The sequence below is a fragment of the Xyrauchen texanus genome, chromosome 38, assembly GCF_025860055.1.
Source record: "Xyrauchen texanus isolate HMW12.3.18 chromosome 38, RBS_HiC_50CHRs, whole genome shotgun sequence".
NCBI classification, from domain to species: domain Eukaryota; kingdom Metazoa; phylum Chordata; class Actinopteri; order Cypriniformes; family Catostomidae; genus Xyrauchen; species Xyrauchen texanus.
This window is the reverse complement of record NC_068313.1, coordinates 12864361-12890404: the sequence shown is the minus strand read 5'-3', so window position 1 is coordinate 12890404 and position 26044 is coordinate 12864361. Positions and strand designations below refer to the sequence as shown.

The 26044-nt window shown below is 39.9% G+C and overlaps 1 protein-coding gene across 2 annotated transcripts in view; it reads left to right on the top strand.

Moving 5' to 3' along the window:
* The window catches only part of LOC127632073 (FXYD domain-containing ion transport regulator 6-like), a 38500-nt gene extending 31195 nt beyond the window's left edge, over positions 1-7305 (top strand). For both annotated transcript variants that reach the window (XM_052110551.1, XM_052110550.1), the window contains 4 exons: positions 4685-4721; positions 6063-6112; positions 6214-6252; positions 6338-7305. In XM_052110551.1, the coding sequence (XP_051966511.1) occupies positions 4685-4721; positions 6063-6112; positions 6214-6242 (116 nt within the window). In that variant the 3' untranslated portion in view covers positions 6243-6252; positions 6338-7305. The remainder of the gene's footprint in view (positions 1-4684; positions 4722-6062; positions 6113-6213; positions 6253-6337) is intronic.
* Positions 7306-26044: the final 18739 nt, after the last annotated feature.

Sequence of the window (26044 nt, the reverse complement as noted above, 5' to 3'; positions counted from 1 at the left end):
TCCAGTCCGACTGGTTGTGGTGACAGTACGTGCGCAAGAACCTGACAATTTCTTGGTTTAGTCTCTCCGTTTGTCCATTGGACTGGGGGTGGTAACCGGAGGTGAGGCAGAGGTCGATGTTCAGGAGATGGCAGAAAGCCTTCCAGACCCTGGAGGTGAAGTGGGTCCCCCGGTCCGAGACAATCTCTTCGGGCAGACCGTAGAAGCGGAACACGTACTGGAACAGGTGTTCGGCGGTTTCGAGGGCGGTGGGTAGCTTGGGTAGAGGTATCAAGCGGCAAGCCTTGGAGAACCGATCTACGACCGTGAGGATGGTGGTGTGCCCCTGGGAGTTGGGTAGGTCGGTTACGAAGTCCATGGCGATATGTGACCAAGGACGATGTGGAATGGGGAGAGGTTGGAACAGGCCGGCCGGTGGTTGTTTAGGGGACTTCGCTAGGTTGCAGGCTGAGCACCTCTTGACGAAGTCAGCAGTATCCTCGGGTAGGGTCCCCCACCAGAAGCGGTTACTCAGGAGACGGGTGGTAGCTGTGATTCCGGGGTGGCCGGAACTTGAGGAGTCATGCACCCAGCGGAGTACCCTCTACCGGAGGCTGGGGGGTACGAAGGTCCGACACGCAGGGCACTCAGGAGGAGGTGGGACTGAGACTTGAGCCTGGGAGATGTCTGACATGAGGTCCCACTGGACGGGGGCTAGGAAGAGCGCGGGCGAGACGATGGGTTCGGCTGGGAGGTTTTGGACTGTGGTCTCGTGTTGACGTGAGAGGGAGTCGGCCTTGGTGTTCTTGGAACCCGGGATGTAGGAGATGTTGAAGTCAAAGCGGGTGAAGCACAGGGCCTGTCTGGGGTTGAGCCTCTTGGCGGAGCGGAGGTACTCAAGATTTCGGTGGTCCGTCAAGACCTGGAATGGTTGCCTGGCCCCCTCCAGCCAGTGACGCCATTCCTCCAGGGCTGCTTTTATGGCCAGAAGCTCCCGGTTACCGACGTCATAATTTTGCTCGCCGGGAGTGAGTTTGCGGGAGTAGTAGGCACAGGGAAACAGCTTAGGTGGGTTTCCTTGGCGCTGGGAGAGGATGGCTCCAATTCCAGTGTTCGAGGCGTCCACCTCTACCACGAAGGGGAGGTCTGGATTGGGGTGGTGCAGGATGGGCGCAGTGGTGAAGCGTGCTTTGAGTTGGACTAAGGCCTGGAGGGCTTCAGCCGGCCAGTGGAGTTTGTTTCCACCTTTCTTCAGCATGGCGGTAAGAGGGGAAGCAACTGTGCTGAAGTTGCGGATGAACCGGCGGTAGAAATTCGCGAACCCCAGGAAGCATTGGAGCTCCTTCACCATGGCGGGCTGAGGCCATTCCAGGATGGCTCGTACCTTGCGGTCATCCATGGCCACTCCGTCTGGGCTGATGACGTACCCCAGGAAGGCTACCGACTTCAGGTGGAACTCACACTTCTCGGCCTTGGCGTACAACTGGTGCTGGATCAGGCATTTGAGGACAGTTCGGACATGTGTGATGTGTTCCTCAAGGGAGTCAGAGTAGATCAGAATGTCGTCGATGTAAACGATTAGATAACGGTTGAGCAGGTCTCTGAACACATCATTGATGAAGGACTGGAACACCGAGGGACTGTTAGACAAACCAAATGGCATCACCAGATTTTCATAATGGCCGCAGGTGGTGGAAAAGGCGGTCTTCCACTCGTCTCCCTCCCGAATACGCACCAGGTTATAGGCGGAGCGCAGGTCCAGCTTGGTGTAAATCTTTGCGCTCGTTAATTGCTCCAGAGCAGCGGGCACGAGTGGCAGGGGGTATCTGAATTTTATAGTGACGTCATTGAGGCCGCGGTAGTCGATGCACGGGCGAAGGGAGCCGTCCTTCTTGCCCACGAAGAAGAATCCGGCAGCTGCCGGGGACGTGGAGGGCCGGATGAACCCCTTGGCCAGCTCCTCCTCGATGTAAGACTTCATGGCTAAGGACTCGGGTTCTGACAGGGGAAAGACTCGGCCTAGGGGTGGTGTGGCTTCCGGCTTGAGTTCGATGGCACAATCGCTAGGTCGGTGGGGCGGAAGTAGGGAGGCCATGGCCTTGCTGAAGGCCTCGCTCAGGTCAGCGTACATGGGGGGTATCTGAGCGGAGTCGTCAGGAGCCTTCTGGACGTTGGTGGTTCCCACGTTAAGGGGTGGACTGTTTTCAGACACCTCGCCGCGCAGTCAGTGCCCCACTGTGTGATTTGACTGTGCCGCCAGGAGATTCGTGGGTCGTGAAGACGGAGCCAGGGGAGGCCGAGGATTACCGGGTGGTGAGGGGAGGTGACGAGGTGCAGACGGATGGTCTCGGTGTGCAGCACTCCTACCTGCAGGCGGATGTCGGTAGTGGTGTTGCACACTTGACCAGTACCCAGGGGCCGTCCGTCTAGGGCCGCCACTGCCAAGGGAGGTTCACACACAGTCAAGGGAAAACCATGTTGCTTACAAAAGTTCTCATCAATGAAATTACCAGCCGCACCAGAATCGATCATAGCGTGGACATTTAAGCTATATGATCGGTAGCAGAGTGAAATGGGAACTTTCAGGCTGGAACTGGGTAGGGTGGAAGAAAGGAACAAACTCACCCCTGGTTGTTGTCGCTCAGGCGGACGCGTCGGGCAGTTGGAGCGGATATGCCCGGCCTGGCCACAGTAGAGGCAGAGCCGGTTGGAGAGGCGGCGTTCTTTCTCCTCCGGAGTGAGGTGGGCGCGGTCTAACTGCATGGGTTCCGGAGCCGCTTGGCGCTGGGGTGCCGGAGCGGGCTGCGGGAGCCACCTAGCTGGTCGTCGGGAGCGGATGAGGTTGTCGACATGGATAGCCAACGAGATGAACCGCTCCAAAGTGGTCCCCTCATCGCGACACGCCAGCTCAGACTGCAGATCCGCGCTCAGCCCCTGACGGAAGAGGAGTTTTAGGGTGCACTCAAGCCAGCCGGTTTGCGTTGCAAGGGTGCGGAAGGTGAGAGCGTAATCCGTCGCTGTGCGATTTCCCTGGCGGAGAGCCAGGAGTTGCTCACCAGCGCTCTTGCCACATTCAGGGTGATCAAAGACGTCGATCAGGTTCTGCATGAACGAGTCAAAGGAAAATTGTGTGAAGCCCTGATTATGCCAAACCGCGGTCGCCCAGTCGAGAGCGCGGCCCGTCAGAACGGAGCTGACGAAGAGAATCTTGCTCTGATCAGTCGGGTATATCGTCGGTTGTTGCGCGAGAAAAATAGAGCACTGCATTACGAAGCCTCTGCACTTCGAGGGTGTACCTTCGAATTTTTCCGGGAAGACGAGTCGTGGGCTGGCAGCTGCTTGGGGAAGTGAATCGCCGGCTGACGCTTGGCTAGCTTGAGGAACCGCGGGTGCGGTCGCGGAAGCCGGCGCTGGTTGGAGTGCTGCCTGCACGGTGCGCATTATCTCCTCGATGGCTGAAGCGAGGCGCCCGAGCTGGAGCTGTTGCGCGGAGAGCTGGTTTGCCTGCGCCGAGAGTTCCTCCGACAGGCGGGTGATCACCGCTGGATCGAGGGGCGGCGAAGTCTTCTGTAATAAAGACTCATGTTGGTTTGGATCCATATGTGGCTTTATTAGAACAGTAAACTCAGGTCGTACAGGCAATGGTCTGGGACAGGAAAACAGAGTGAGGCAGAGAGGCAGAGGCGTAAACAGGGACAGGCTAATGATCAGGGCGGGCAGCAAACAGTCGTGGTACAAGGCAGGCTAGAGTAACTGGGCAGGTGGCTAACAAACTGGAACAGGGAATAGCTAGGTCGGTACACGGATAAACTAGAGAGGTAACTAATGATGCTTGGAAATGTCACCGGGGCTAAACAAGACTTCGCAAGGAGGGAACAAACAGACGTGATTAAATAGAGTGAGGTAATAAGCAACAGCTGGGGTGAGTAATCAGTATTCGGGTGAATGCGATCTCCGGAGGCTCGAGGAGGAGGCGCCTTCACCCGTGTTCGTGACACACATATACAGGGCAATTTAGAGTCTCCAATTAACTTAACCTGCATGTTTTTGGACTTGTGGGGGAAACCGGAGCACCCAGAGGAAACCCACGCAAACATGGGGAGAACATGAAAACTCCACACAGAAAGGGCTTAGTTGAGCCAGGACTCGAACACAGGATTTTCTTGCTGTGAGGCGACAATACTAACCATTGAGCCACCTTGCCACCCTATTGAAATATATTACTGTTGTATTTAAAATTCTAAAATTCAATGATAATAATAATAATAGTATTATTATTATTTGTTTACAAATTATATGTTTAATGAGTTCCAAAAAATAACTGTGAATGTGTACTGTGAACTTTTAAGGGGAACATGTATTTGCAGTATATAGAATAAACCAGCTTTTTCTAGACCTGTTATATGACTGTAGTCTTCATCTCATGTTAGTGTACATCATGTTTGGCATATTAGTCAAAATTAGCTAGCTACTATTCATTTAAACTATTTTACTCTTCAGTAATAATATAGTATACTAAGTTATAGTATACTAATAACTAAGTGCACCTTTATAATGATGAATGTTTATAAAAAAGCTAGGCTAAAAAGCAAGCAACTCTGATAACTCCAGTTCCTCTGTCAGGCTGTTCTACAGAGAAGTCCACAAGCAATATTACGATATTAATATAATAACGATAAAGTTTTTGCTTTTGTGTATTGTACAGGTCGCAGGTGCCACTGCACTATCAAACAGAAGCTCAGGTCAGTCCAATCCAAGCATCTATCACTGAACGAGTTTACATGCACATTCTTACACCGGTTATGCTTCTAGTAGGTTATCAACCTGTGTGGTCATGTAAACGCATTAAACAGCTTTTCTTAATCGGTGTAAGGCCATAAATGGATTTTGGAAAACAAACAATCAACACAGGTAGATTTTTGCCCGTTACCCCAATTTTGCGTTGTATGTAAACACCTTAACCGCGGTTCCCCTTTTGTCACTCACTCGACGTTGTGTCAATGTAGTGACACCAGGGGTCTCTCTTGAGAGCCTCGGTTACATCTTATCTTTGAGAAAACACATTTTTGGGAGTAATCAGCATGTTGCTGTTCATGTAAAAGGGCTAATTTTTTTCTTGTGTGGCCTCATTGTTTATTTCCTGAGTAAGCATAAGATATGTGCAAATAAGACCCTACAGAATGTTGCTGTGAACTAAACTTTGTCAATAAAAAATTTTTTCTCACTCCCATGGAGTCGAATACTGACGCTTGAGCAAGTGCTTTTCACTTCAGATGGCAAAATTTCCCTTTAGCATCTGTGTTGTGATGTGGATGGTAAGCCAACAGTACTGCTTTAAATTAGAAACCTTTGGTGTCAATACGCTGATTTTAAGGGAGTCAGAGTTATATCACCAGGAAATGTTGTGGTACAATTTTGCCAGCATGACATGATAGCTGTGTTTAATGTTGAATGTATTTTTTTTTTTCTGTATATGTATCCTCTGCTTTGCTGAAGTGACATGTTTTGTTCTCGTTTTCTTTTTTGGTTGACTGATTAAAACAGAACTCTAAATTATGCTTACAGTTTAACAGTAATGACAGAAAGTATATTTGATGTTGGGAGGTTCATATTTTAGTTGGCCACTGTAAAAACACAAATGTACTGCCACTAGAACTGCTACAAAAAGCAACAGATTAAGACATTGACCACTGTGAAATAATATATTTTGCTCAGTTAATATTTAAATCAAACAACAAAATTTGGAGAGAGGAACAGCTGATTAAATTTGTAATCATGATATAATACAGGTTTTTAGAAATAATCATATACTGTACAATGACAAGCGTGGACACATTTTAGCCAGCAAACCAGTAGCTTTCTAATTAAAGAAAATAACGATTCCATTCGCATCAGTCTGTTGACCCCAAAGGTTTCCCATTGAAAGCAATGGGTTTACTGGTCACATCAGCAGACATAAGCTGGGGAGCACATTTGGCATCTATACAGTATTGGGCTATAGTACAAAAGTCAGTATTTGAGATTTATAATGGGTCGTCAATCACATGTCTCTAACTTTTTTCTAATACTTTCTACTTTTTCAGGGCCCCAGGAGATGAGGAAGCTCAAGCCGAGAACCTCGTGGTCTCCAAAGGTGAGATTGCAGTACTATCGTTTGTAATGTGTATCTTTCATATCTACATCTACCAACATTATTTGACTGCCTTTCTCCTATTATTATTCTTCCTCTTAAAGCCAATGAGACTCCTAAAACAGAGAACTGAGACAGTCCAGGTAATTAGTGTAAGTGACAGAATCAGAAATTTCTAAAGGGTAGAACAATTTGCTTTATTAAAGAATGTCTGCTTTATTTTTGCAGTGTTGTCGAACACATAGCCATGGCTGAACGACTTCACTGATGCTGAGGATGGTGATGATGATGAAGCTGATCCAGACCATGGCTATGGAGGAGAAAGTGATTTGGGAGGGGGAGGAGACTATGACTTGGGTTATTAATGGGCAAGTGTCTTGTACGTAGACCTCTAGTCCTGTCATGTGACCAGTAACCGTATACGTCTTTCCGTCCGTGTCCTTTTAAGTGAGTTATTTAGCAAAACTAGCCACATCTTGAAGATCATTTGTAACTGTTTGGCTCCTACCCAGCTGAATTTGTGCGTTGGTTTAATTATTTTGTTGTAGGTCACGCGAAAATGAAAATTCTGTCATCACCTCAGTGTCATTCCAATTGTTTAAGACTTACTTTCTTCTATTCAATGAAAGTGTATGGTGACTTGAGGCGGTCAAGTAGTCCATATGACTTGTGCCCTATATTTGAAGTCTTTTGATAGCTTTGTGTAAAGAACAGACTGAAATTGAAGTTGTTATTCACTGAAAATTAAGAATTTGGTCACCATTCACTTTCATTTTGCAGAAAAGAGCTGCTTGGACATTCTGCCTGACATCTCCTTTTGTGCTCCATGGATGAAAGAAAGTCATACTGGTTTAGAAATACATGAGGATGAGTAGATGATTACTAAATTGTCATTTATGTGTGAACTATCACTTTAACAGTAAACAGTTACTGTTATCTGAGGAGTGACCACATGTTACCTTTATGTGTGTCCCAACTGCTGTTTTATCTCTTGTAGATTGTATTGATTATATGCAGACATATTTGAAATGAATATGCATAAGTATTTAATATACTGTAAGTATTAATTCACATGTGATGCAGAATACATATATATTTGAATACACTGTGTGTGTGTGTGTGTGTGTGTGTGTGTGTGTGTGTGTGTGTGTGTGTGTGTGTGTGTGTGTGTGTGTGTGTGTGTGTGTGTGTGTGTGTGTGCCCATATTCATATAAAACAGTGGGTGTGGGCACCCTCCTCCCGACAATCTTTCAACCTCTGTACCCAGACCAAGCACAAAAACAGAACAGTACCATAACTGTACCACAGGGGGCTCCACAGCAATGTCCTCTGATCAGCTGCAACACTGCCAGGCTCTGTGCCCACATTTGGACCCACAGTCTTAACGTCTGCAGCCTGAGAACAGACTCAGACACCATGACCGAAGGAGCAATTCACCTCACCGTAGTGCCGCTAACTTGTCCTGTACCTTCTCACCTCCTGTATACTGTTGCTCAGTGGTTCCCAACCCTGTTCATGGAGGACCCTCAATACTACACTTTTTGGATATCTAACTAATCAAACACACCTATTCAACTCAACAGCTCATTAGTGGAGACTCCAAGACCTGAATTTGGTGTGTCAGAAAATGGATATATACAAAATGTGCAGTGTTGGGGGGCTCCGGGAACAGGGTTGGGAACCACTGTGTGTAGCTAATGCATTCACTTTCTTAAAGGGATAGTTCACCAGGAAATTAATGTTCTGTCATGATTTATTCCCCCATACCTGTATGGCTTTCTTCAAATAACAGTAAAACTTTGTTATGCTTATTTTAACCTTCACAACAACAACAATAAAAAACTGTCAATATCAGGGTCACAACTATCCATGTACGGATATTGTTGGATTCGAGACCATCAATTCTGAGTCTGAGTCTGGACTTGAATAATCCAAATATCTTGAGGGATTCATAACCTATTACATCTGGTCCCCCTCATCTTTGAATATTTAGTACATTCTTGTTTGCACATATCATGTCATTGCCAGGGCCGCATTAATGTACCGTGGGCCGCCATCTCTGTTTTCACATTTGCAACTCCCACCGCACATGTTTACATGCACTTGCTCCCACGAACGTTGACGGTGGAGAATAGCATGATTGATGCTATTCAATAAGTAAAATATGCCAAAATCATAATTTTTGGGTGAACTATCCCTATAATATCACTCTTACAGCCACTGTTCAATGGGACCAGAATCTCGGCCTCTAAGGAGACCAACATTTGCTTTTGTGTGTGTCTTTGTATGTAGGAGTGTGTGTTGTGCCACATATCACTTGGTGTGATAAACCCATGAGAGTTGTAGAAATGTAGGTCGGTTTATAAAGAGAAAATTATTCCACAAATATAGTTATCACATTTAGTCAAGAACTCAACGTAATGCTACAGATGCTTCGCTATTATGGAATTTGATACAATTCTGTACACTTGCTGTTTGTGGCCGCTCTTTGTGCTTCTATACAAATAAAGTCTTTGTCTGACACAAGCATCAGTGTGTGGGTTTGTATTTTTCTCTCGGATATGTTAGAACAGAGACAAAAAGTGTCAGTCATTCTCTGGTCACCTTTCTCAGTTTTTAAAAGATCATATATCACCTGCCAGAAAAAAGCCACTTTCTTCATGTCAGGTCAAATTTTATTGAGGAGGGTCTGGACTAGTTATTCATCAGGATGTTCGATTTGACACCACTGTAGCAACTCTCCCACACTGTCGACTGACAGGTAAAAGGATTTGAAGTCAATTACCAATGGCTGAATGCTCTCTGAGGTCATTTATGTATACTTCAAAGTCAAGACACAACATGGCCACCATCACTCCCAGACTGAAGTGTTTTATACTGTGATGTAATTTGACTTCCCTTTGGCGATGATTCCAAAGGTTGGCCGCATCTTTATTTTATCACTGTTTGAAGGCCACTGTTTATAGGGTAATAAATGTGTTTCAAATAATGGTGGGCAGCCAGATTTACGAATGCTCTTGGAAGTAGGGAGGGGTTAAGGGATGGAATGCACCTGGACATAGAAGACCTCACAGGCAGAGGAACTTTCTTGCATTACAGGTAAGCAGAAATGAATCCTATCTACAGTATAAATCTGATGGATTTTTTTCTCTGTTAAAGATTTAGCAGAATTTTATACATCAAAATTATTCAGTCTTCAAAATCAGATTTGATGAGAACAAGTTTTAAATGGTTTAATATTCATGGCATTTAAAGTTTAGGTCATTTTGGGAGCGGGTTGCTTGATCATTGTGATAAGTAAATCTCACTTGACTTCCTGGTTGTGATTTTTTCTTCTTTAGTAAAAAAACAGTCAACAGATATTAGCAAAGCTTGTAGCCCTCTATTTTAACATAAAGACCGCACTTTTCAGAGAGGTGAATGCAATCCGGGATGATAACTTTAATTGACCCATTTACTGTTTGGGGTCAATATGACCTCAGTGTGAGTACATTGTTGTACACTTTAAATATATATAGGTGTGTGTGTGTGTGTGTGTGTGTGTGTGTGTGTGTGTGTGTGTGTGCGTGCGTGTGTAATTATAACAAAAAAAGAATGTAAAAATGTTTAAGTAAAGATCTGCTAATTGGTTAACTAAGTTACCTTTCCATCTGGTTAAAAATGTAAATTATCTATTTATTATCTATTATCTATATATATTTATATTATCTATTTATATATATATTTTTTAATATAATATTATTTGATGTTTTAATTTTAATGTTATATATAAAAAGACAATGAATGTAATTTTAGCACATAATGTAGTAAAATAGTATATATATATATATATATATATATATATATATATATATATATATATATATATATATATTCTACCTGATCTGACCCCACATTACTTTCATTGTTAAAAAATGTAGTCAGGTTGATTCAAACATTTAGTGTGAAATGTGAAAATTCTTAAAATTGATACATGTTTCATGGGGGCTTTGAGGCCCCAACAATAAGTAATGTGAAATTTGTCATGGAAGATTTGTTTATTAATATTTTGTATTTTATAGTGTCCATATTACATTATATTGCATGTTATAATAATTGGTGACACATTACAAGTAATGGTTCCATTTGAGAAATGCTTTAGGGATCCTGAACTAACAATTGTAAACTAACAATGTATAGTAGTGTTGTAGCATGGTTAATGGTAATTTATAAATGTATATTGTTCATTGTTAGTTCATGTTAGTTAATAATGCTTTAACTACTGTTAACATATAGAACTTTACATTTAAAAAAATATACTAGTATATGTTGACAACCGTTTACCAAGATTAATAAGGGCTTTAAAAGTGTTGTTCATTGTTAGTTCATGTTAACTAATGTTGTAAACTAATGTTAATGAATACAACATTATTATAAAGGACAACCCCACAATAATTTATTGTGCAATGGTGTAGTGTACGGGTTTAAGATCAGTGCAAGTAACTGGAAGGTTTTTATGGTTCGGTCCATGCAAGGAGCTAGCAATGAGCCAACACGATTGCACAAACTGTACCTTTGAGCTACTCAAATGGTCTTCATGTCTCTCTGAGGCCTAAACCACATGTACATGGATTATTTGTTTGTCTGACAAGATCTGTATGTTGAATTGAAAAGCAAAATGCCCTGACTGTGTCTTTATGAGTCACTTTCTCTTCAAAGCAGCATGAGTTAATCATTAAAGCGTGAGATATAGAGTGGAAAGTAAACAGTGGATCAGTATCAGCACTCGTCTTAAGAACATGTTGAGAAAACTTGGAGATGATTATCTATCTATCAATCTATCGATAGATCGATCAATCGATTTGACTTTCTGTCTGTCTGTCTATCTATTTGTTTTAACACTATAGACATCAAATGACAGGTCAAAACAAGAATGATCACAATACGGCTTGGTCCGCATATCTGTTTGACAATATAATCAGTCTGTGTTTTTAATTTAGCCCATTCCGATGATTCCTCTGCCATGTTCAGGGTGTGAATAACAGAATAATATGAATTACAGTTTTTCTCAGTCACTTTGGTACATTTCTCAGATCACAATTGGAATTCTCAAAACTACTTGTTCAACCTCCACCTCATCTAGTCACTTGTGCACATCATAAAAGCAATTTCTCATTCTTTTGAACAAATTGCCAATGCTTTGGTAAATTCATGCAATTGATTATGTGCAACTGTTTCCTACATTATGAATTGCTTATGTCATGTTGATCAAAATATATTATACTAGTTCTCTGTTGAATAGTCTTACCCCCCAAAATGTCTAGGCATTAGTTCATTGCATAAGTTATTAAATGCAAAATGGTTGAACCAGTTGTCATAATCTGTCAAGCATATTTTCTATACATTTCTATTAGACTTTTTTTTGTAAATGTGTCCTGAATTGATTCATTGCTCTCATGTGAATCTTGACTTTCACTAATGAAGGGGAATGTGTGAAGCGTTAGATCAACCAATCCATGCTGCATTCCTAGGGAAGATATCCGTTGTGATGTGGATGAGAATCTGTGGCCCAACTGACCGGAACGTCAGGAGATGAAGAAAGACTGCACTGTGATTCCCCAAACACTGATGCATGTACAGTTCTGCCTAATGGGTGTTTCCTATGTTTACCTTTTTTTTGTATTTCTTTTTTTTTGACAGACCAACAGTAAAAGTGTAAATGTGAATCCTGTCCAATCTCTTGCAATCAATATCCCACATACAGTAATTTATAACTTTGTACTGTTGAAATTGATATATGCCATACAGGAAAAAGTGCAGCCTTGTGCATTTTCAATCATTGTCATCAAAACCGTAGCCATAGTTTACATCAGGAGTACGCTGTTATATTGACAACATGGCCAAGCATTTTGACTGTCTTGTTTGTGAACAATGACACAAGAACTTCCCATTCTGTTCATTGATATAAATATTTACTTTTTAGATGGACTAAGGATTTTGAGGAAGTTACAGGCTTTTTTGCATTGTGTGGTGTTGTTTGTATGAATTGTTTCGAGAAATGCACTTACTGGTTTGCAAATGTTAAGGATGATTCGAGAAATGTACCAAAGCGACTGAGATTAACTGTAATACAGATAATTTGTCTCTGTGGCAGTCAGTTAAGGACAGAAGGGACATTTAAATTATGCTAATATTAATTTTGATATCCATTACCAGCTTTGCCATTCTGCCCTGTGACCCACAGAAAGAGCAACCATGACATCTGGAGGAGGTGAGTCTCGTTTTAAGTGTTTGCTTATCATTTATAATGGTTCATGTGTTCATCCGTATTCTTAATGGTATCTGGAGAAAGCTCCACCATTTTATCTGTTTTATTACTGTATATCACTGTAAAAAGAGCTAACCTGCAAATGTTACCATAATTGTTACCCTAATAAGTGTTTCTACCTAATATAATCCTTAAAATGATAGTTTTATCAGGGTAACCTTATGTATTCAGGTTGATTCAGTGACTATATATTTTTTAATTGAATAAGTTAATTTAGATATTTTTATACAAAGCATTTTTTTTCAGTGTATTATATAAATAATGGATGCACAAATATGACTGGCTACAGACAATTTAATTTGCTAGTGAAGCTTAGCGCTCCGCATATGCTGATGTCATATTTAGCATATAAGGCCAGAGTCGACTTCACATCATCAGTATTTTCCAGGTGAAGTAAGAAGAGAAGACTCTTCTTTGTCCCTTAACAATGAAAAATCAGCAGCTGCAGCACAGCTATGCAGTATTCCATTCCCTCCTTTCAGGGAACTATGGTTATACAGTAACCAGGAAGTTACCTTTGAAGAAGCTGGCATAAAGGGAGCCGTATTCAATCACGCCGTAGCACTGATGTGCAATGTCTACTAGCCATGTACATGTTAGTCAAAAGCATTGCTGGAGCCACTCCTTGGTACTGAAAAATAGGAAGGGAAGTAGAAACAAAAAACCAATGGCTCTGTGTCAAGGCAAAGGCACTAGCCATCCCGGAAAGTGGGTCAATATCTCAACACATATTTCCAGTCAATGGAAATGAAGGGAGCAGAGCGAGCACCTAGCCAAGGGCTTTGTTACAATTACTAGCAAAAAGAGTAGTGAACCAATGGCTTCTGGCACAATGACATTAGCTGACAGGGTATTAAATATGTTTATGAGACATGTGAGAACACAATGGCATCCACAACCGAGTAGGACAGTCTTTTCTTTGAGACTGCAAAAACACTTTATGGGACCCACAAAGCAAATAAACAGTTTATCTGATACCCTGAATTTACTTGTTCGATCAATGTACATGAGTAATGCCCTCATCTGCTAAGTGTAATATCTTAGCCACAACCGACTCAAAGGGAGAAGGACAGAATGTTTGCATGGTAAAAACCTGAGCCCCAAAGGGGGTTGCCAGCACTTGGGCGCATAAACTTCACTGTTCTTAAGAATCCACAGGAGCTATTGACTGAAAGTGCCTGAAGGTCCCCAATACATTTGACTGATGCCAAAGCGAGAGGCAGCACAGTCTCCAAAGAGGGTGTGTGTAAGCTTAACACCTCTAATGGCTCAAAAGGGGAACCCATAAGCGTGTTTAACACCAGCTTAACTATAGATCTTGATGGTTTCAGGGCGAAAAAGGCTCTTAGCCATCTCGTACCATGCAGAATTCTGCTGACAAGAGGTTATGAATGGGTGCTGTGGCAGCAACAAATTGTATACTTTGAGCATGGATGGAGAGAGTCCACATTGTATAAAAGATAGTATTGTCAGCACAAGGCAATGCATTGGGTCTTCACACCAATCAGCAAAAAGTCAGCACATGAAGGTATATAGCTGCCTCGTTGAGGTGACCCTGGCCTGTAGCATGGTGTTTAATACTGACTGAGATATCCCTGTTTTTCTCAAGCAGATAACCCCTGTATGCTGTCAACCATCTGATTGAGGATGGAGTCTCCATTCACCCATTCTGTTTTATCCTGACACTGCTGTGGTCGGTGACATGTATTGTTATAGTAGACATTACCTGCTCCAGAGGATAATTTGACTCACCAGGTTGAATGTTGGGCATTTTGACTGTACTCCTCTTTGGGAATTTATGTGCCAAACAGTTTGTGTGCCTTTCTAGGTGCCAAAAGCCAGACAGAAGCACATAGTTGTGTTCATGTGCAGTTTGTGGCTGTCTATGGCAGAATGCTCTACCAATCGAGCGGGGTAGCCGTTGAGTGAAACCGAGCCTGCTCGGCTCACTTTTGGGAACAGGTTTGTGCCTCTTGCAGTGGCTATGAGGTCTGTCAGTCATGCTGGGGCATGGCAGACTTCTGGCATATCGTAACAGCAAACGTTATAGTGGCATACAAGAGCAGGGAAGAAACTTTCAGAAGAAAATGTTTGTGTTGCGACATGGCAGTCTTCTGGCATGTTGTCAACAACAGTAAAAACAGAACTGGTCGTCCTTGTGATACTGCTGAGATGTTGCATTCTGGTTTCCGGCTCACAAATACGGGGAAATCGAGAGGGCTACTTAGGCAGCATCAAGATGCCTAAAATCCCTGTGTTGTTACATGGTAGTTTTCTGGCATAGCATTAACACAGTAAAACAGGTACCAAAAAACCTGAGTCATGCCAAAAACTTGTTCCCATCAGCGAGGGCTCCACCCAAGCTATATACAGCACCCATACTGAATGGGAAAACCCCATAATATGGAGAAAAAAGAGACATACAAGACTTGAGCCTGCGACAAACTCCATGCTCCATATCCCCTACTCTTACTCTTTCACTCATATAGTCCTCAGGAGCCGATGAGGTGTGTTATTGAGAAGATTGGGGACCGGCATCAGTGAGCCAAGTGTCATAAGTTTCATACGCCCACATTGAATGTAATCAGTCTCAATAAGCATTGTTAGGGAACAACGCTCAAGCCCGTCAGCCAGAGGGATTTCGCTCACAGGTGGAAAACACTTGTGAAACATTTCCATCTTTAAAATGACATATTTTTCATCAAGAATCTCTTTTAGTTTTCTACAATATTCTTTTTTTAGGAGTGCAATGTAAATTTGTAAAACAATTAAGATTTTGAAGAAGTGCACACACAGGGAAGAAGAATATATATCGTTCCCGCTGACCTGGTGCAGAATGCTCAGCGAAGCATTGGTTTAGGGGTCCAGGTGCTGGAGAGATTTCTCCGTTGCCCTAAAAGAGGAACATTCTGACGACGTGAAGCTAACTCTGGCTTTATATGTTTACTTTAACGACAGCACTAAGCTTACCTAGCCAATAAAACTGAATATCATTGAATATCAATATCATTGGCTGTCATTGAATAGGGTTTCAAGGTCACCGGAGCACCCCTGAGCGTGAGCTTCTGACGCAACGTCAATTTATCCAACTTGAAAGGGAACATGATGTTATATGATTCTAATATTAAACTAGTCAAGACCAATACTGATATTAAAAAAGAAAAATTCTACTGACACCAATGCTCAAATTGTCACTGATATATTGTTTATGATTATGGTATTTTGCAGAGATATTATCAGATTCTGACTGATATATCGGACTGTTGACACTAGTAACTGGGGTCCATGTTTTAGACTGTGGGTCTGTGGTATGCAGACCTAATTTTCAAATGTATTGCCAGAAGGATCAAATGAAACATAAAACCTCATAAAACTAAATGCAATTAAAAAGTGCATATTTTACATATAATATTATTATATAATTTTCATGTGCGAATTGAAACAATTTTCTCATATAATTTACAATGTCATTACATAAAAAATATTATTTTTGTATTGCTTGTTTTATTGTGTATGCTTTAAAATAATGTGCATAAAAATCCCCATCCTTTGTAATCAACTCCTTTGCATGCTATTTTGTATGCATTGCGGTTTATTGTGTTCAGTTGGGCTGTGAAACTCAAATTGACAGTTACACCACATGTTTTCCCTAGAGACCAAGATTTCCTCTTCTAACATTGTTACCGACTTTTGACATAAGTAGGGCATGTCTCGACCACCAGCCAAATAAAGAACACAATCCATTTGGGAAATCACATAAAGCATTTATTGGAAATCACAGCCGTAAGGGTACATGAAGTTTCCAAGAGGATGCAGTAACACAGTAGTGAATAACAAAGTGACTTTATGATCTCTTCAGTGATATCAATTACCTGTTCTACATTGTAAACAGCATTAGGGTACAACGAGGCTAAAAGCCCCCTTTTGCAAATCATCTGCAACAAATGTACCCTGAATAAAGATGAATCCCTGACTCTCTCCCTCTGTTCCACAGCACCTACAGTAGACCCTGATGCTGATTTTGTCTATGGTAAGGCTGAGCAACACTTTGAATGAGACATAACTAACCCTTTGTTAACTGGTATTAAATTATATCTGTGTGAGAAAGGTATGACATGTGTTTGCTCTGGTTTACAGACTATGAGACTCTGCGCATTGGAGGCCTGATCTTTGCAGGGATCATAGTGGTACTGTCTATTCTCCTACTGACAGGTGAGTGTTCAGAAAGAGTGTGTATGTGTTTGTGTGTGTGGTGTGAGTCATATCAAATCACTGATTTGTAATGGATGTCTGGTCCTCTAGGTAACCGCATCCGCAGGTGTGGTAAGGGGAAGGTAAGCAGCCTTCATTTACTAATGTTTGTCTGCTGACATCTAGTGTTCCACATATTGTACACATATTGCAATTCCAAAACGGGAAAGACCAGGGATAGATGTCACACTTTTTACTCCAGTGAATATTTCTCAGAGTAAGTTTATTTCTGTATAGGCAAAAAAAATAAACATATTGAACATTTTCACTGTTATCACTCATTGTCATTCGTTGTCAATTTTGTGACAATATTTACCTTTTGATCTGCTATTTATTGACACTGATCTGAGAGGAATAGCTTTTTTTTTTAACCTAAAAAATTCTATAGAAGTTAGAATAAATAAGCCATCTTACACAACATACTGTAGTTTAAAAGGTATAATAGAATATTTAAGGGCTTTTCAGCAAAATTCAAATAGTAAATCAAAGTATAAAACAAAGCTATTTAAGAAACAGAACATGTACAAAGTTACATATAAAAATATAATGTTGTGTGTTAGTAATTCAAAAATACATTAAAATTGCTATTCATGTTACATGAATACACATCGACTATTATGTTTTCAATTTCTGAGTTCAGAGTCAGATATTTTTCTGGGGGCTACAGTAAATAAATAAATAAAATCCAAATGGTGTAACTGTCTAGATACAGTGAACATAAAAACATATTCTCATTGAAACATAAGCTCACTTTTAAAGCAGAACGTTTAACAAAAAGAAGATTGTTACGTTTTAAATTTAAAAACAACAGATACTGTATATGGTTTCAAATTAAGACAAAAAATACAAATATTTGGACACTTGATTGTAATTAAATATTACAAGTTCAAGTATTTTAGTTTTTAGTTTGCAATCCTTTAATTCGCAGAACTTCTCAACAATGTCTGGGCATAAAATCCACAAGTTTCTGTAAAAGTTGTGGTGAAAGCTTTCAGTTCATCCACACTAGAACACTGACGATCTGAACTTTTCTTCATAGACTGGGTTCATAGAACTTGTCTTATCAGACAACAAAAAAACTAATTATTTCATTTTCCACAACTGGGAAAGTGCAGAAAGTTCACAGGCAGACCAAGAAATATAATCTTTTCTAATCTTTCTTTACAATAAATGCAAATTTATATAAACTGGCGGCTAAAAATATTGAATAATGTTCAGATTTTGCTCTTATAGAAAGAAATTGGTACTTTTATTTACCAAAGTGTCATTCAACTGATCATAATGTATAGTCAGGACATTGATAACGTGAAAAATTACTACTATAATTTGAAAAAAATTTCAGAACTTCTTCAAAGATTTATCATCAAAAAATCCTCCACGTGCATCAATGACAGCTTTTCAGATCCTTGGCATTCTAGCTGTCAGTTTGTCCAGATACTCAGGTGACATTTCACCCCACACTACCTGTAGCACTTGACATAGATGTCTTGTTGGGCACTTCTCTCGCACCTTACAGTCTAGCTGATCCCACAAAAGCTCAATGGGATTAAGATCTATAACACAAAAGTGTCTTTTTCTTTGCAATTCTTACCAGAAGGCCTGCACCCCTGAGTCTTCTCTTTACTGTTGTACATGAAACTGGTGTTGAGCGGGTAGAATTCAATGAAGCTGTCAGCTGAGGACATGTGAGGCATCTGTTTTCTCAAACTGGAGACTGTGATGTACTTATCCTCTTGTTTAGTTGTCCTTGTAAGATGTCCTTTGTCTTTGAAGACTGTAGTGATGCAGGTTGGAGTGATGGCTGCTGGAAATGGGGCCTGTCTAGATTTTTCAAATAGTGATGGTGCTATTTTTTACATCAGTGATGTCCTGACTATACTTTGTGATCAGGTGAATGCCACTTTGGTGACTTAAAGTACCAATTTCCTTCTGAAACATATACATTTGTACATTATTCCAAATTTTGCTCGCCAGTGTGTGTGTGTGTGTGTGTGTGTGTGTGTGTGTGTGTGTGTGTGTGTGTATATATATATATATATATATATATATATATATATATATATATATATATATATATATACTGTATTTCAAATCAAATTCAGGTGTCCTAACTGATATACAGGTAGCCATTTAGTTTGTCATGTTGTCAATTGACAAACTAAATAAATAAATAAAACAGAGGGGACCATTTAGACCCTCAAAACTGTGTGTTTCTTTTTTATAAGACATTTTGACAATTTTATGAAAAGCTCTTTGTCAAAAAAAAAAGAAAAACATTTTCTTGAAAAATATTTTTAACATTTGAAAATGTTTATCATCACATACAAAAAATTTTGTCAACAACAATTACCTATAAAACATTAATGGAAAATACCCTCTCCTGGGACACAATTAATACTTTCATTTAAAATCTGTTGTCATCCATTATTTTAACCTTGCTTTAAAGTATAGCAATGCTGGTGTATGCCGTTCCCTTGTTTGCCCAAGAGCTATTACATAAATGTGACGTTAATTGGAATTTTAGGACAGAATTCACTAAAAAAGATCCTAATTTGTGACTATTTTGAACTAGGTGTTTGTAACCATCATACAAAACCGCTGCTAGTCAACTGAACTTTTGACTCAAAACCTTAGGTGTTGACCTTGTGACAACTTTCCTGTGTGACAACTACCTGGTCTCTCCTATTTTTTATTTTTTTTTTCAGCATATTAACACAAGATAATATAGTATTATATATATATATATATATATATATATATATATATATATATATATATATATATATATATATATATATATATAGTTTTATAAGTGGTTGACTTCTCATTCTCTGAGTTGATAATCATTATATGTGTGTGTCTTTGTTTATCAGGGAAAGAAAGGGGGTGAAGACATTTAAAAAAGCCTGTATTGGATGTTTTTGGGATATGAACAGCCTTTGTGATGAAAAAGTATATGCTCTGTCACTATTACACTTAACTTAAATTATGCATGGACCAAATATTTTTGTGATTTTGTTGTGACTTGTTCTAATTTAAATCAATATGAACATTGGCACATTTTTGTATTTATATTATTTCAAATTTTCCACACTAGAGGGCAGCAAAGCACAGCCAATTAATTGAACCTTTTTAATAGCTAAACATTTAAACTGTATTCTCTGTTTTCTGTTAAGATACATGATTTAATGAGTGTCTAGTAATGATTTTAAAATCGGGAATTAATTAAATGTTTAATTAAATGCCTGAATGTGTGCCTACTGCAACAAATAAAGAAGGAAAATGTTATGATATGAAATCTAAACCTGGCACATTTAGATCACAGTGTGAGTTAATTTATATTGTTCAATCAATCAATAAAAAAAACAAGTAATTAATAATACTTAATAATACAATTATTTAAATATCAGCAATAAAAATAATATTGAGGTATTTAAACAAATTATATAATAGTAATAATAATAAGAAGAAGAAGAAGAAGAAGACGAAGGCGACTGTCTGGAGGAGCTATAAGATCGCACTCATCATCTCTGAAGGTGATGTTTTGCTACTGTAGATTTCCAGGAAATATCATGAGCTATGTTTGACCCAGGCAAACACAGATTTATGCAGTTCTGTGCAAATTCACTAATGCTGAACAATCCTTTCTCTAAAGTAAAACCTGTATCCTGTACATACTCTAGATCTCTGATAAACTAAACTGTCTTCTTCGATGGCTGGTTTGGTTTGCAAATCTGCATGAATTCTGCTTTACTCAGGTTACCGCCTCATTTTTTACATAGGGGTAAGTTGAGTCAGTAAATTCAGTTGTCCTCAAAGCAAGGACAAAATGAGACATTTGTCAAATGAATACACCTAATAACTATATATTAGATGTCTACTATCCAATGAAATATAAGCATCTATAACACAGGGCCATTTGGGATACATTTCTGTTTTATTTGATTTATAAAATTTGACTTTAGTACTACTAACGATATTATTACTATTATTTGTGAGGATGAGGTGGGGAAAAAACAACAACCCTCAATCATTCCTTTTCCCTGAAAGCACGTGTTTTTTGTTGTTGTGTTTTTTTGTTAGTGATGCCTTAGAATAAATCTGGCCCCACTTTGTTTCTGTCAGGATTCTCAATCATGTTATTTCCTGCATTTGCATGCAAAGTTAGACAAGTCACCGACATGTTTGTGTTGTCTGGATAATATTTCTTCCTCAGAGATCTCGTACTCTGAAGAGCCTTTTAGTTCTTGAAGTGTGTTATTGTTTCGTGGGTTGATAGGTTTTGTACAATGCTTATATAAAAATCACTTTATTGTCACCACAACATATGTAACAGAAGATGAACATTTCGGATCTACTAACATTGCCGTTATATAGTGACTGGGTAAAATGTACAAAAAACACAGTATCTCTGCTATGCACAATATATACATATTACAAAATATCCACATACTGTATACAAACAATATATAGAGGAGAATGGGTCTAGTTGTGGCACATTTTTTTTTTTCCTGTGACTATTTGTCAGTGTACAATTTATGTATAGACACATACATTAAAGTCTTGGCAACAAAAAAAAGCTGTCGAACATTTCCACCATTATTGCCCAGGAGGACAAAAGTACACTCAACATATGCTGACATTTTTTGTGGGCATGTTTCACACTATGTGGTGTAAGTTGTCACAGTGGAAACTGCCGTTAAACAAAATGTAAACAAGAAAACAAGAAAATTAATTAAATATGATGGGAAAAAAACAACAAGACCAAGAAATATATTTGACAACTAGCCCCACTGAAAATGCCCGACCTGACATAAAATAAAAACTTAAAAATACCTTCTACCATTCAAAACAAAGTTACTGTAGTAGTGCTCTTGCTAGCAAGGTCTCCCAAGCGTATAATACACAATATACAAACATTATTCCACATTCCAGAGTATTCTCTGGAATACTCTATTCTGATTGGTCAATGGCACCATCTGCACATCCACAAATCAGACCACTCATCCGGGTATTGTGAGCCATCTTTACTACTATTTGGATCACTGTGTTCTCTACAAGTAAGCTATGAAAATAATTATCTTACATAATTACATAATTTCAATGCAAATCAATATTTAATACCGATGTATTTATTTATTTTGTAAGTAGCCATACAATAAGCGGGTGTGGCATGGGGACGGGGTCATGTGACGGTTTTGGGAGAGAGAGAACGGTAAGGCTTGTCACATGGTTCATAATTACCCCTAACACCTGTCTCTACTGCAGACCAACACATGACCACGTCCCCATGCCACAGCGCGATTATGTATAGTCGGCTGGTTGTTTTTGCAAAATAAACCCCTTCAAGCTGATACAAGACCCCTCTGCTTCGCAATAACAAAAAACTATACATAGTAGAAAATTGGAAAAGGAAGAAGTTGTGGAGTCAACCTTCAGGATCAGATAGAGAAAAGCAAAAACAACAGAATGAAAGGAAAAAGGAAGTATTCAAGGTAATGATACAATTCCTGTCTGAGAATATGAATGCTTAGGACCCATTGAAAGTGACTAAAGCATTGAAGGAAGCGATTGGGGATCGTAGCCCATACACGTGAGGCAGCATTTATGACTGTCAGAAGCGGAGAGATATCTACCGCATCCAGGAACTACACAAAGGCTTCTTGAAAAAGACGTGTCTTCAATATACTTATACTCTTTTAGAGGAAATATACTCTTTTAGGAAACGCTGTTGATACGCTAAGGGCCGTGGACTGCACTGGCGTGCAGAGAAGGGAGAAAGCCAGTGTTAATGCTCCATAGGATCTAACAGCAATGCTCTTAGAGGTGAGTGGAACAGTAGTGAGTGTCTCAGCTCACTGATCACACAACCGCTCTGCTCCAAAGAAAGAATCTGTCTGAAAAGATGCACGATCCCCGCCTTTTATACCCGTATGTCCGGGGTGGTACATACAAATTCTGTTCGCCAATTTGGCATTGGCCTTTTTCATATTCAGAGGTATTCGAGGCTCTCGAAAGAAGCCTCTTGTGTCACTACAATCTACACAACATCGAGTGAGTGACAGAAGGGGAATGTTGTGTTCTGTGTTGGAAGATCAGAAATGGACAAAAAGAGTTGTTACAGAGGTTCCCAAAAATGTGTCCGAACAAACAATCAAGAGAAGTTTATCTGGGGCAGCATTAGTAGATGTCAAGCAATTGAAGTAAGTCAGAAATAAAGAAAGGTTAGAAAGTCTTTCTGTAATGTGTATTTTGACAAAGAAAAGCTTCCAGAGAGTGATTCTTGGCTTTAAAAGTTATATTGTCCGGCCACATGTTCCCCTCCGCTTAGATTCTTTAAATGTCAAAAGTATGGGCATTGTAATGATTTGAGGAGAAGGCAGACAGGTGATTAGGATCCAAACGCAGTTTATTGGGGAAGAACACAAAAATAAACAAACACTGGAACAAATGAAAGTCCACGATGGGAAAACATAGGCTTAAGTACTGGGTTAAACACAGGAGGGGGTGCAGGCAGTGAACATCCACGAAGGGGAGAGTAGTCCTCGAACGGGCGACACAACAGGGAAACACGAACGACTGGAAGCTGCAGGGAACATGAACAAAGAGCATACAGAGCATACACCAACGTAAGAACGAACATGGAACGTCAACGCACGACAAAGGGAAGGGAAAACAGCGGGGTTTAAATAAAGGTAATGACAAAATGATGGACAGGTGCGGACAATAACACAGTGACACGGCCGGAAAAGACGGGAAGAAGGGAAGTGTAGTTTTCACAGAGACAGTGAAACACGGGCGGACAACAAGGAAGACATGACAGCAAGCGTGAGCGGTAAAACAGAAAACACGGGGCGGACAACAAGGGAGCGTGACATGGACGTGACTAGTGACGGGTGAAACAGAAAACACGGGGCAGACGACACGAAACACGGTGCAGACGACACGAAACACGGTGCAGGTGAGCGAGACCGTGACAGGCATGTGGCAGCTGTTTGTAAAGTGAAGCAGTGATGTGCGAGGTGCGGTGGAAATCGTGAATATGGGAAATGTGGACATGGAGTGAAACCAAAATGTTGCAGATGCAGAGGGGAGCATAGTGCTGGTTATGGTGGATGTCAGGTGAGGAAAGTAGCAGTCAAAATTCAAAACTTCAAGTTTTGGAGGGGTAGACATACGCAGAAGCCAGAATTCCCAGGCAGTATGTGGGGGATCATAATGGTTTTTATAATCCTGCAATGGAATGAAAGAAGTGGACAGGACAAATGGACGAATGGACAGGAGTTTAAGAAATGTGTAGATAATTTTGAAATTTAACCTCATGTTATGTGTTTACAGGAAACATGGATTAAACCACATTTAAATTTTTTAATACAGGGATATTGTTGGTAATAGTGGTAGGGTTGCCACTTTTGTTAAACAAGGAATAGGATTTAGAACAGTCAATGTTAATAAGGAGTATAAATCATAAGTGATGGAAGAAATGGGCTGAAACAAAGAGTAGTACATTTTATAACCCATGTGAAAGATTAAGCAGAGAATCACTTGGAAAAAGTTGGGGGAATGGATGACATAATGGTGTGGTGTGGCAATTTCAATGCTCATAGTACACTATGAGGTTGTACACACACTGAACTGAATAGAAATGCTGTAGAAGAAATGTTGGATTGGAAAGGTTTAGTATGCCAAGATGATGGCAGAATTGCAAGGGTTGATGGAGCCCAAGGACATAATTCAGCAATTGATCTAACAATTACATCCTAAAATTTGGTGAGGAAATGTGTATGGAATGTTATGGATGAGAGCACGGTAGGTAGTGACCATTTTCCAATAAGTTGAAATAATGGGATAGAATTAACAAAGTTGAAACAGAGGAAATCCCTAGATGGAATCTCAAATCTGCTGACTGGGAAAATGTTCAATAAGTGAGATAAACATGTTAGGAATAAATATCTCTATAGAGGACATTGAGTAGTTAAATAATTGGATAAGTGGAGCCATTCGTAGTACAGCAGATGAGGTCATTGGAAAGAGTAAAGGGGTGAGGAAGAAAGCTGTACCATGTGGACAGAGGAATGCAGTGAAGCTATCCCATTAAGTAAAAGAGCACTTTTGGAAAATAAGGAAATCATTTTCATTTGATTATTTTATTGAGTATGAGATAGCACAGGCATTTGCAAGGAAAATAATCAGAAGAGCTAAAGGAATCATTGGAGAAAATTCTGTGACGATATTGGAAAGGAAGTAGATATTAATGGAATGTAGAGAATGATAAGAATGATTGGTGGGATCCAGACCTGAAGAAATATACTTGCTCTAATTAACGGAGAAAGACAAATAATAAAAATTCAGAAAAAAATGAAATATTGGCTGAAACATTTGTTAAGGTTCATAGCAAATGTAATATTTCTGAAGATATGAGATTATGTAGAGAACCTTTTATGAGAGAAAATATTTGTGTATGTGGTACAGTTACCAATATTCCCAATATTTTGCTTCAGTGAGGACCATCTGGAAGCATGAAGATTTCTCACTATTTGAAATGAAGCAGGCCCTTGCAGGGGTGAGGAATACTTCTTCAGGTAAAGATGAAGTGTGCTATGAAATGTTTAAACATCTATCAGACCCATCAATGGGGATTATACTATATATTTTGAATAAAGTTTGGAAATTAGGAAAGCTCCATTCCTTTTGGAAGCATGGTGTTATTGTTCAAATCACAAAGCCTGAGTAGGATTATTCACAAGTAACAAGTTACAGATCAATTGCATTGACATTCAACCTTTGTAAATCAATGGAGCGAATGGTAATGTCAAGACAGATGTATGTTCTTGAGACGATGGATCTGTTATGTCTGCATCAGAGTGGTTTTACTCTGGGGAGTGTTTTTAGATGTAGAAAAATATATGATATGATGTAGAAGGAAGTACGTTTAATCAAACTGGACCATATGAATATCAATGAAAGGACATATAATTGGGTAATGAATTGAATAGGTCAAACTATCCAAGTAATGGTGGATCTTCCTATTCATAGTTATACTCTGTTGACAATGGTAATCCTCAAGGTAGCGTGTTGCCCCATTTCATTCAATATTATGATAAATGACATTTTTACCAAAGTTGGTAGAGGAATATGAAAATACTTATATGCCGATGATGGTGCCTTGTGGAAGAGAGGATGAAATGTATCATATGTGGAGAAAAGTATGCAGACTGCAATTAAAGAAGTAGAAAAATGGGCTAATCATTGGGGATTTCGATTGTCAGTGCATAACACCCAAGTATTATGCAAAAACAAAAAGGAAAACTCCCAGTCAAATTAAAGTTGTATGATCAAGAGTTAGAACAAACATCAGTTATCAGAATTGTAGGTA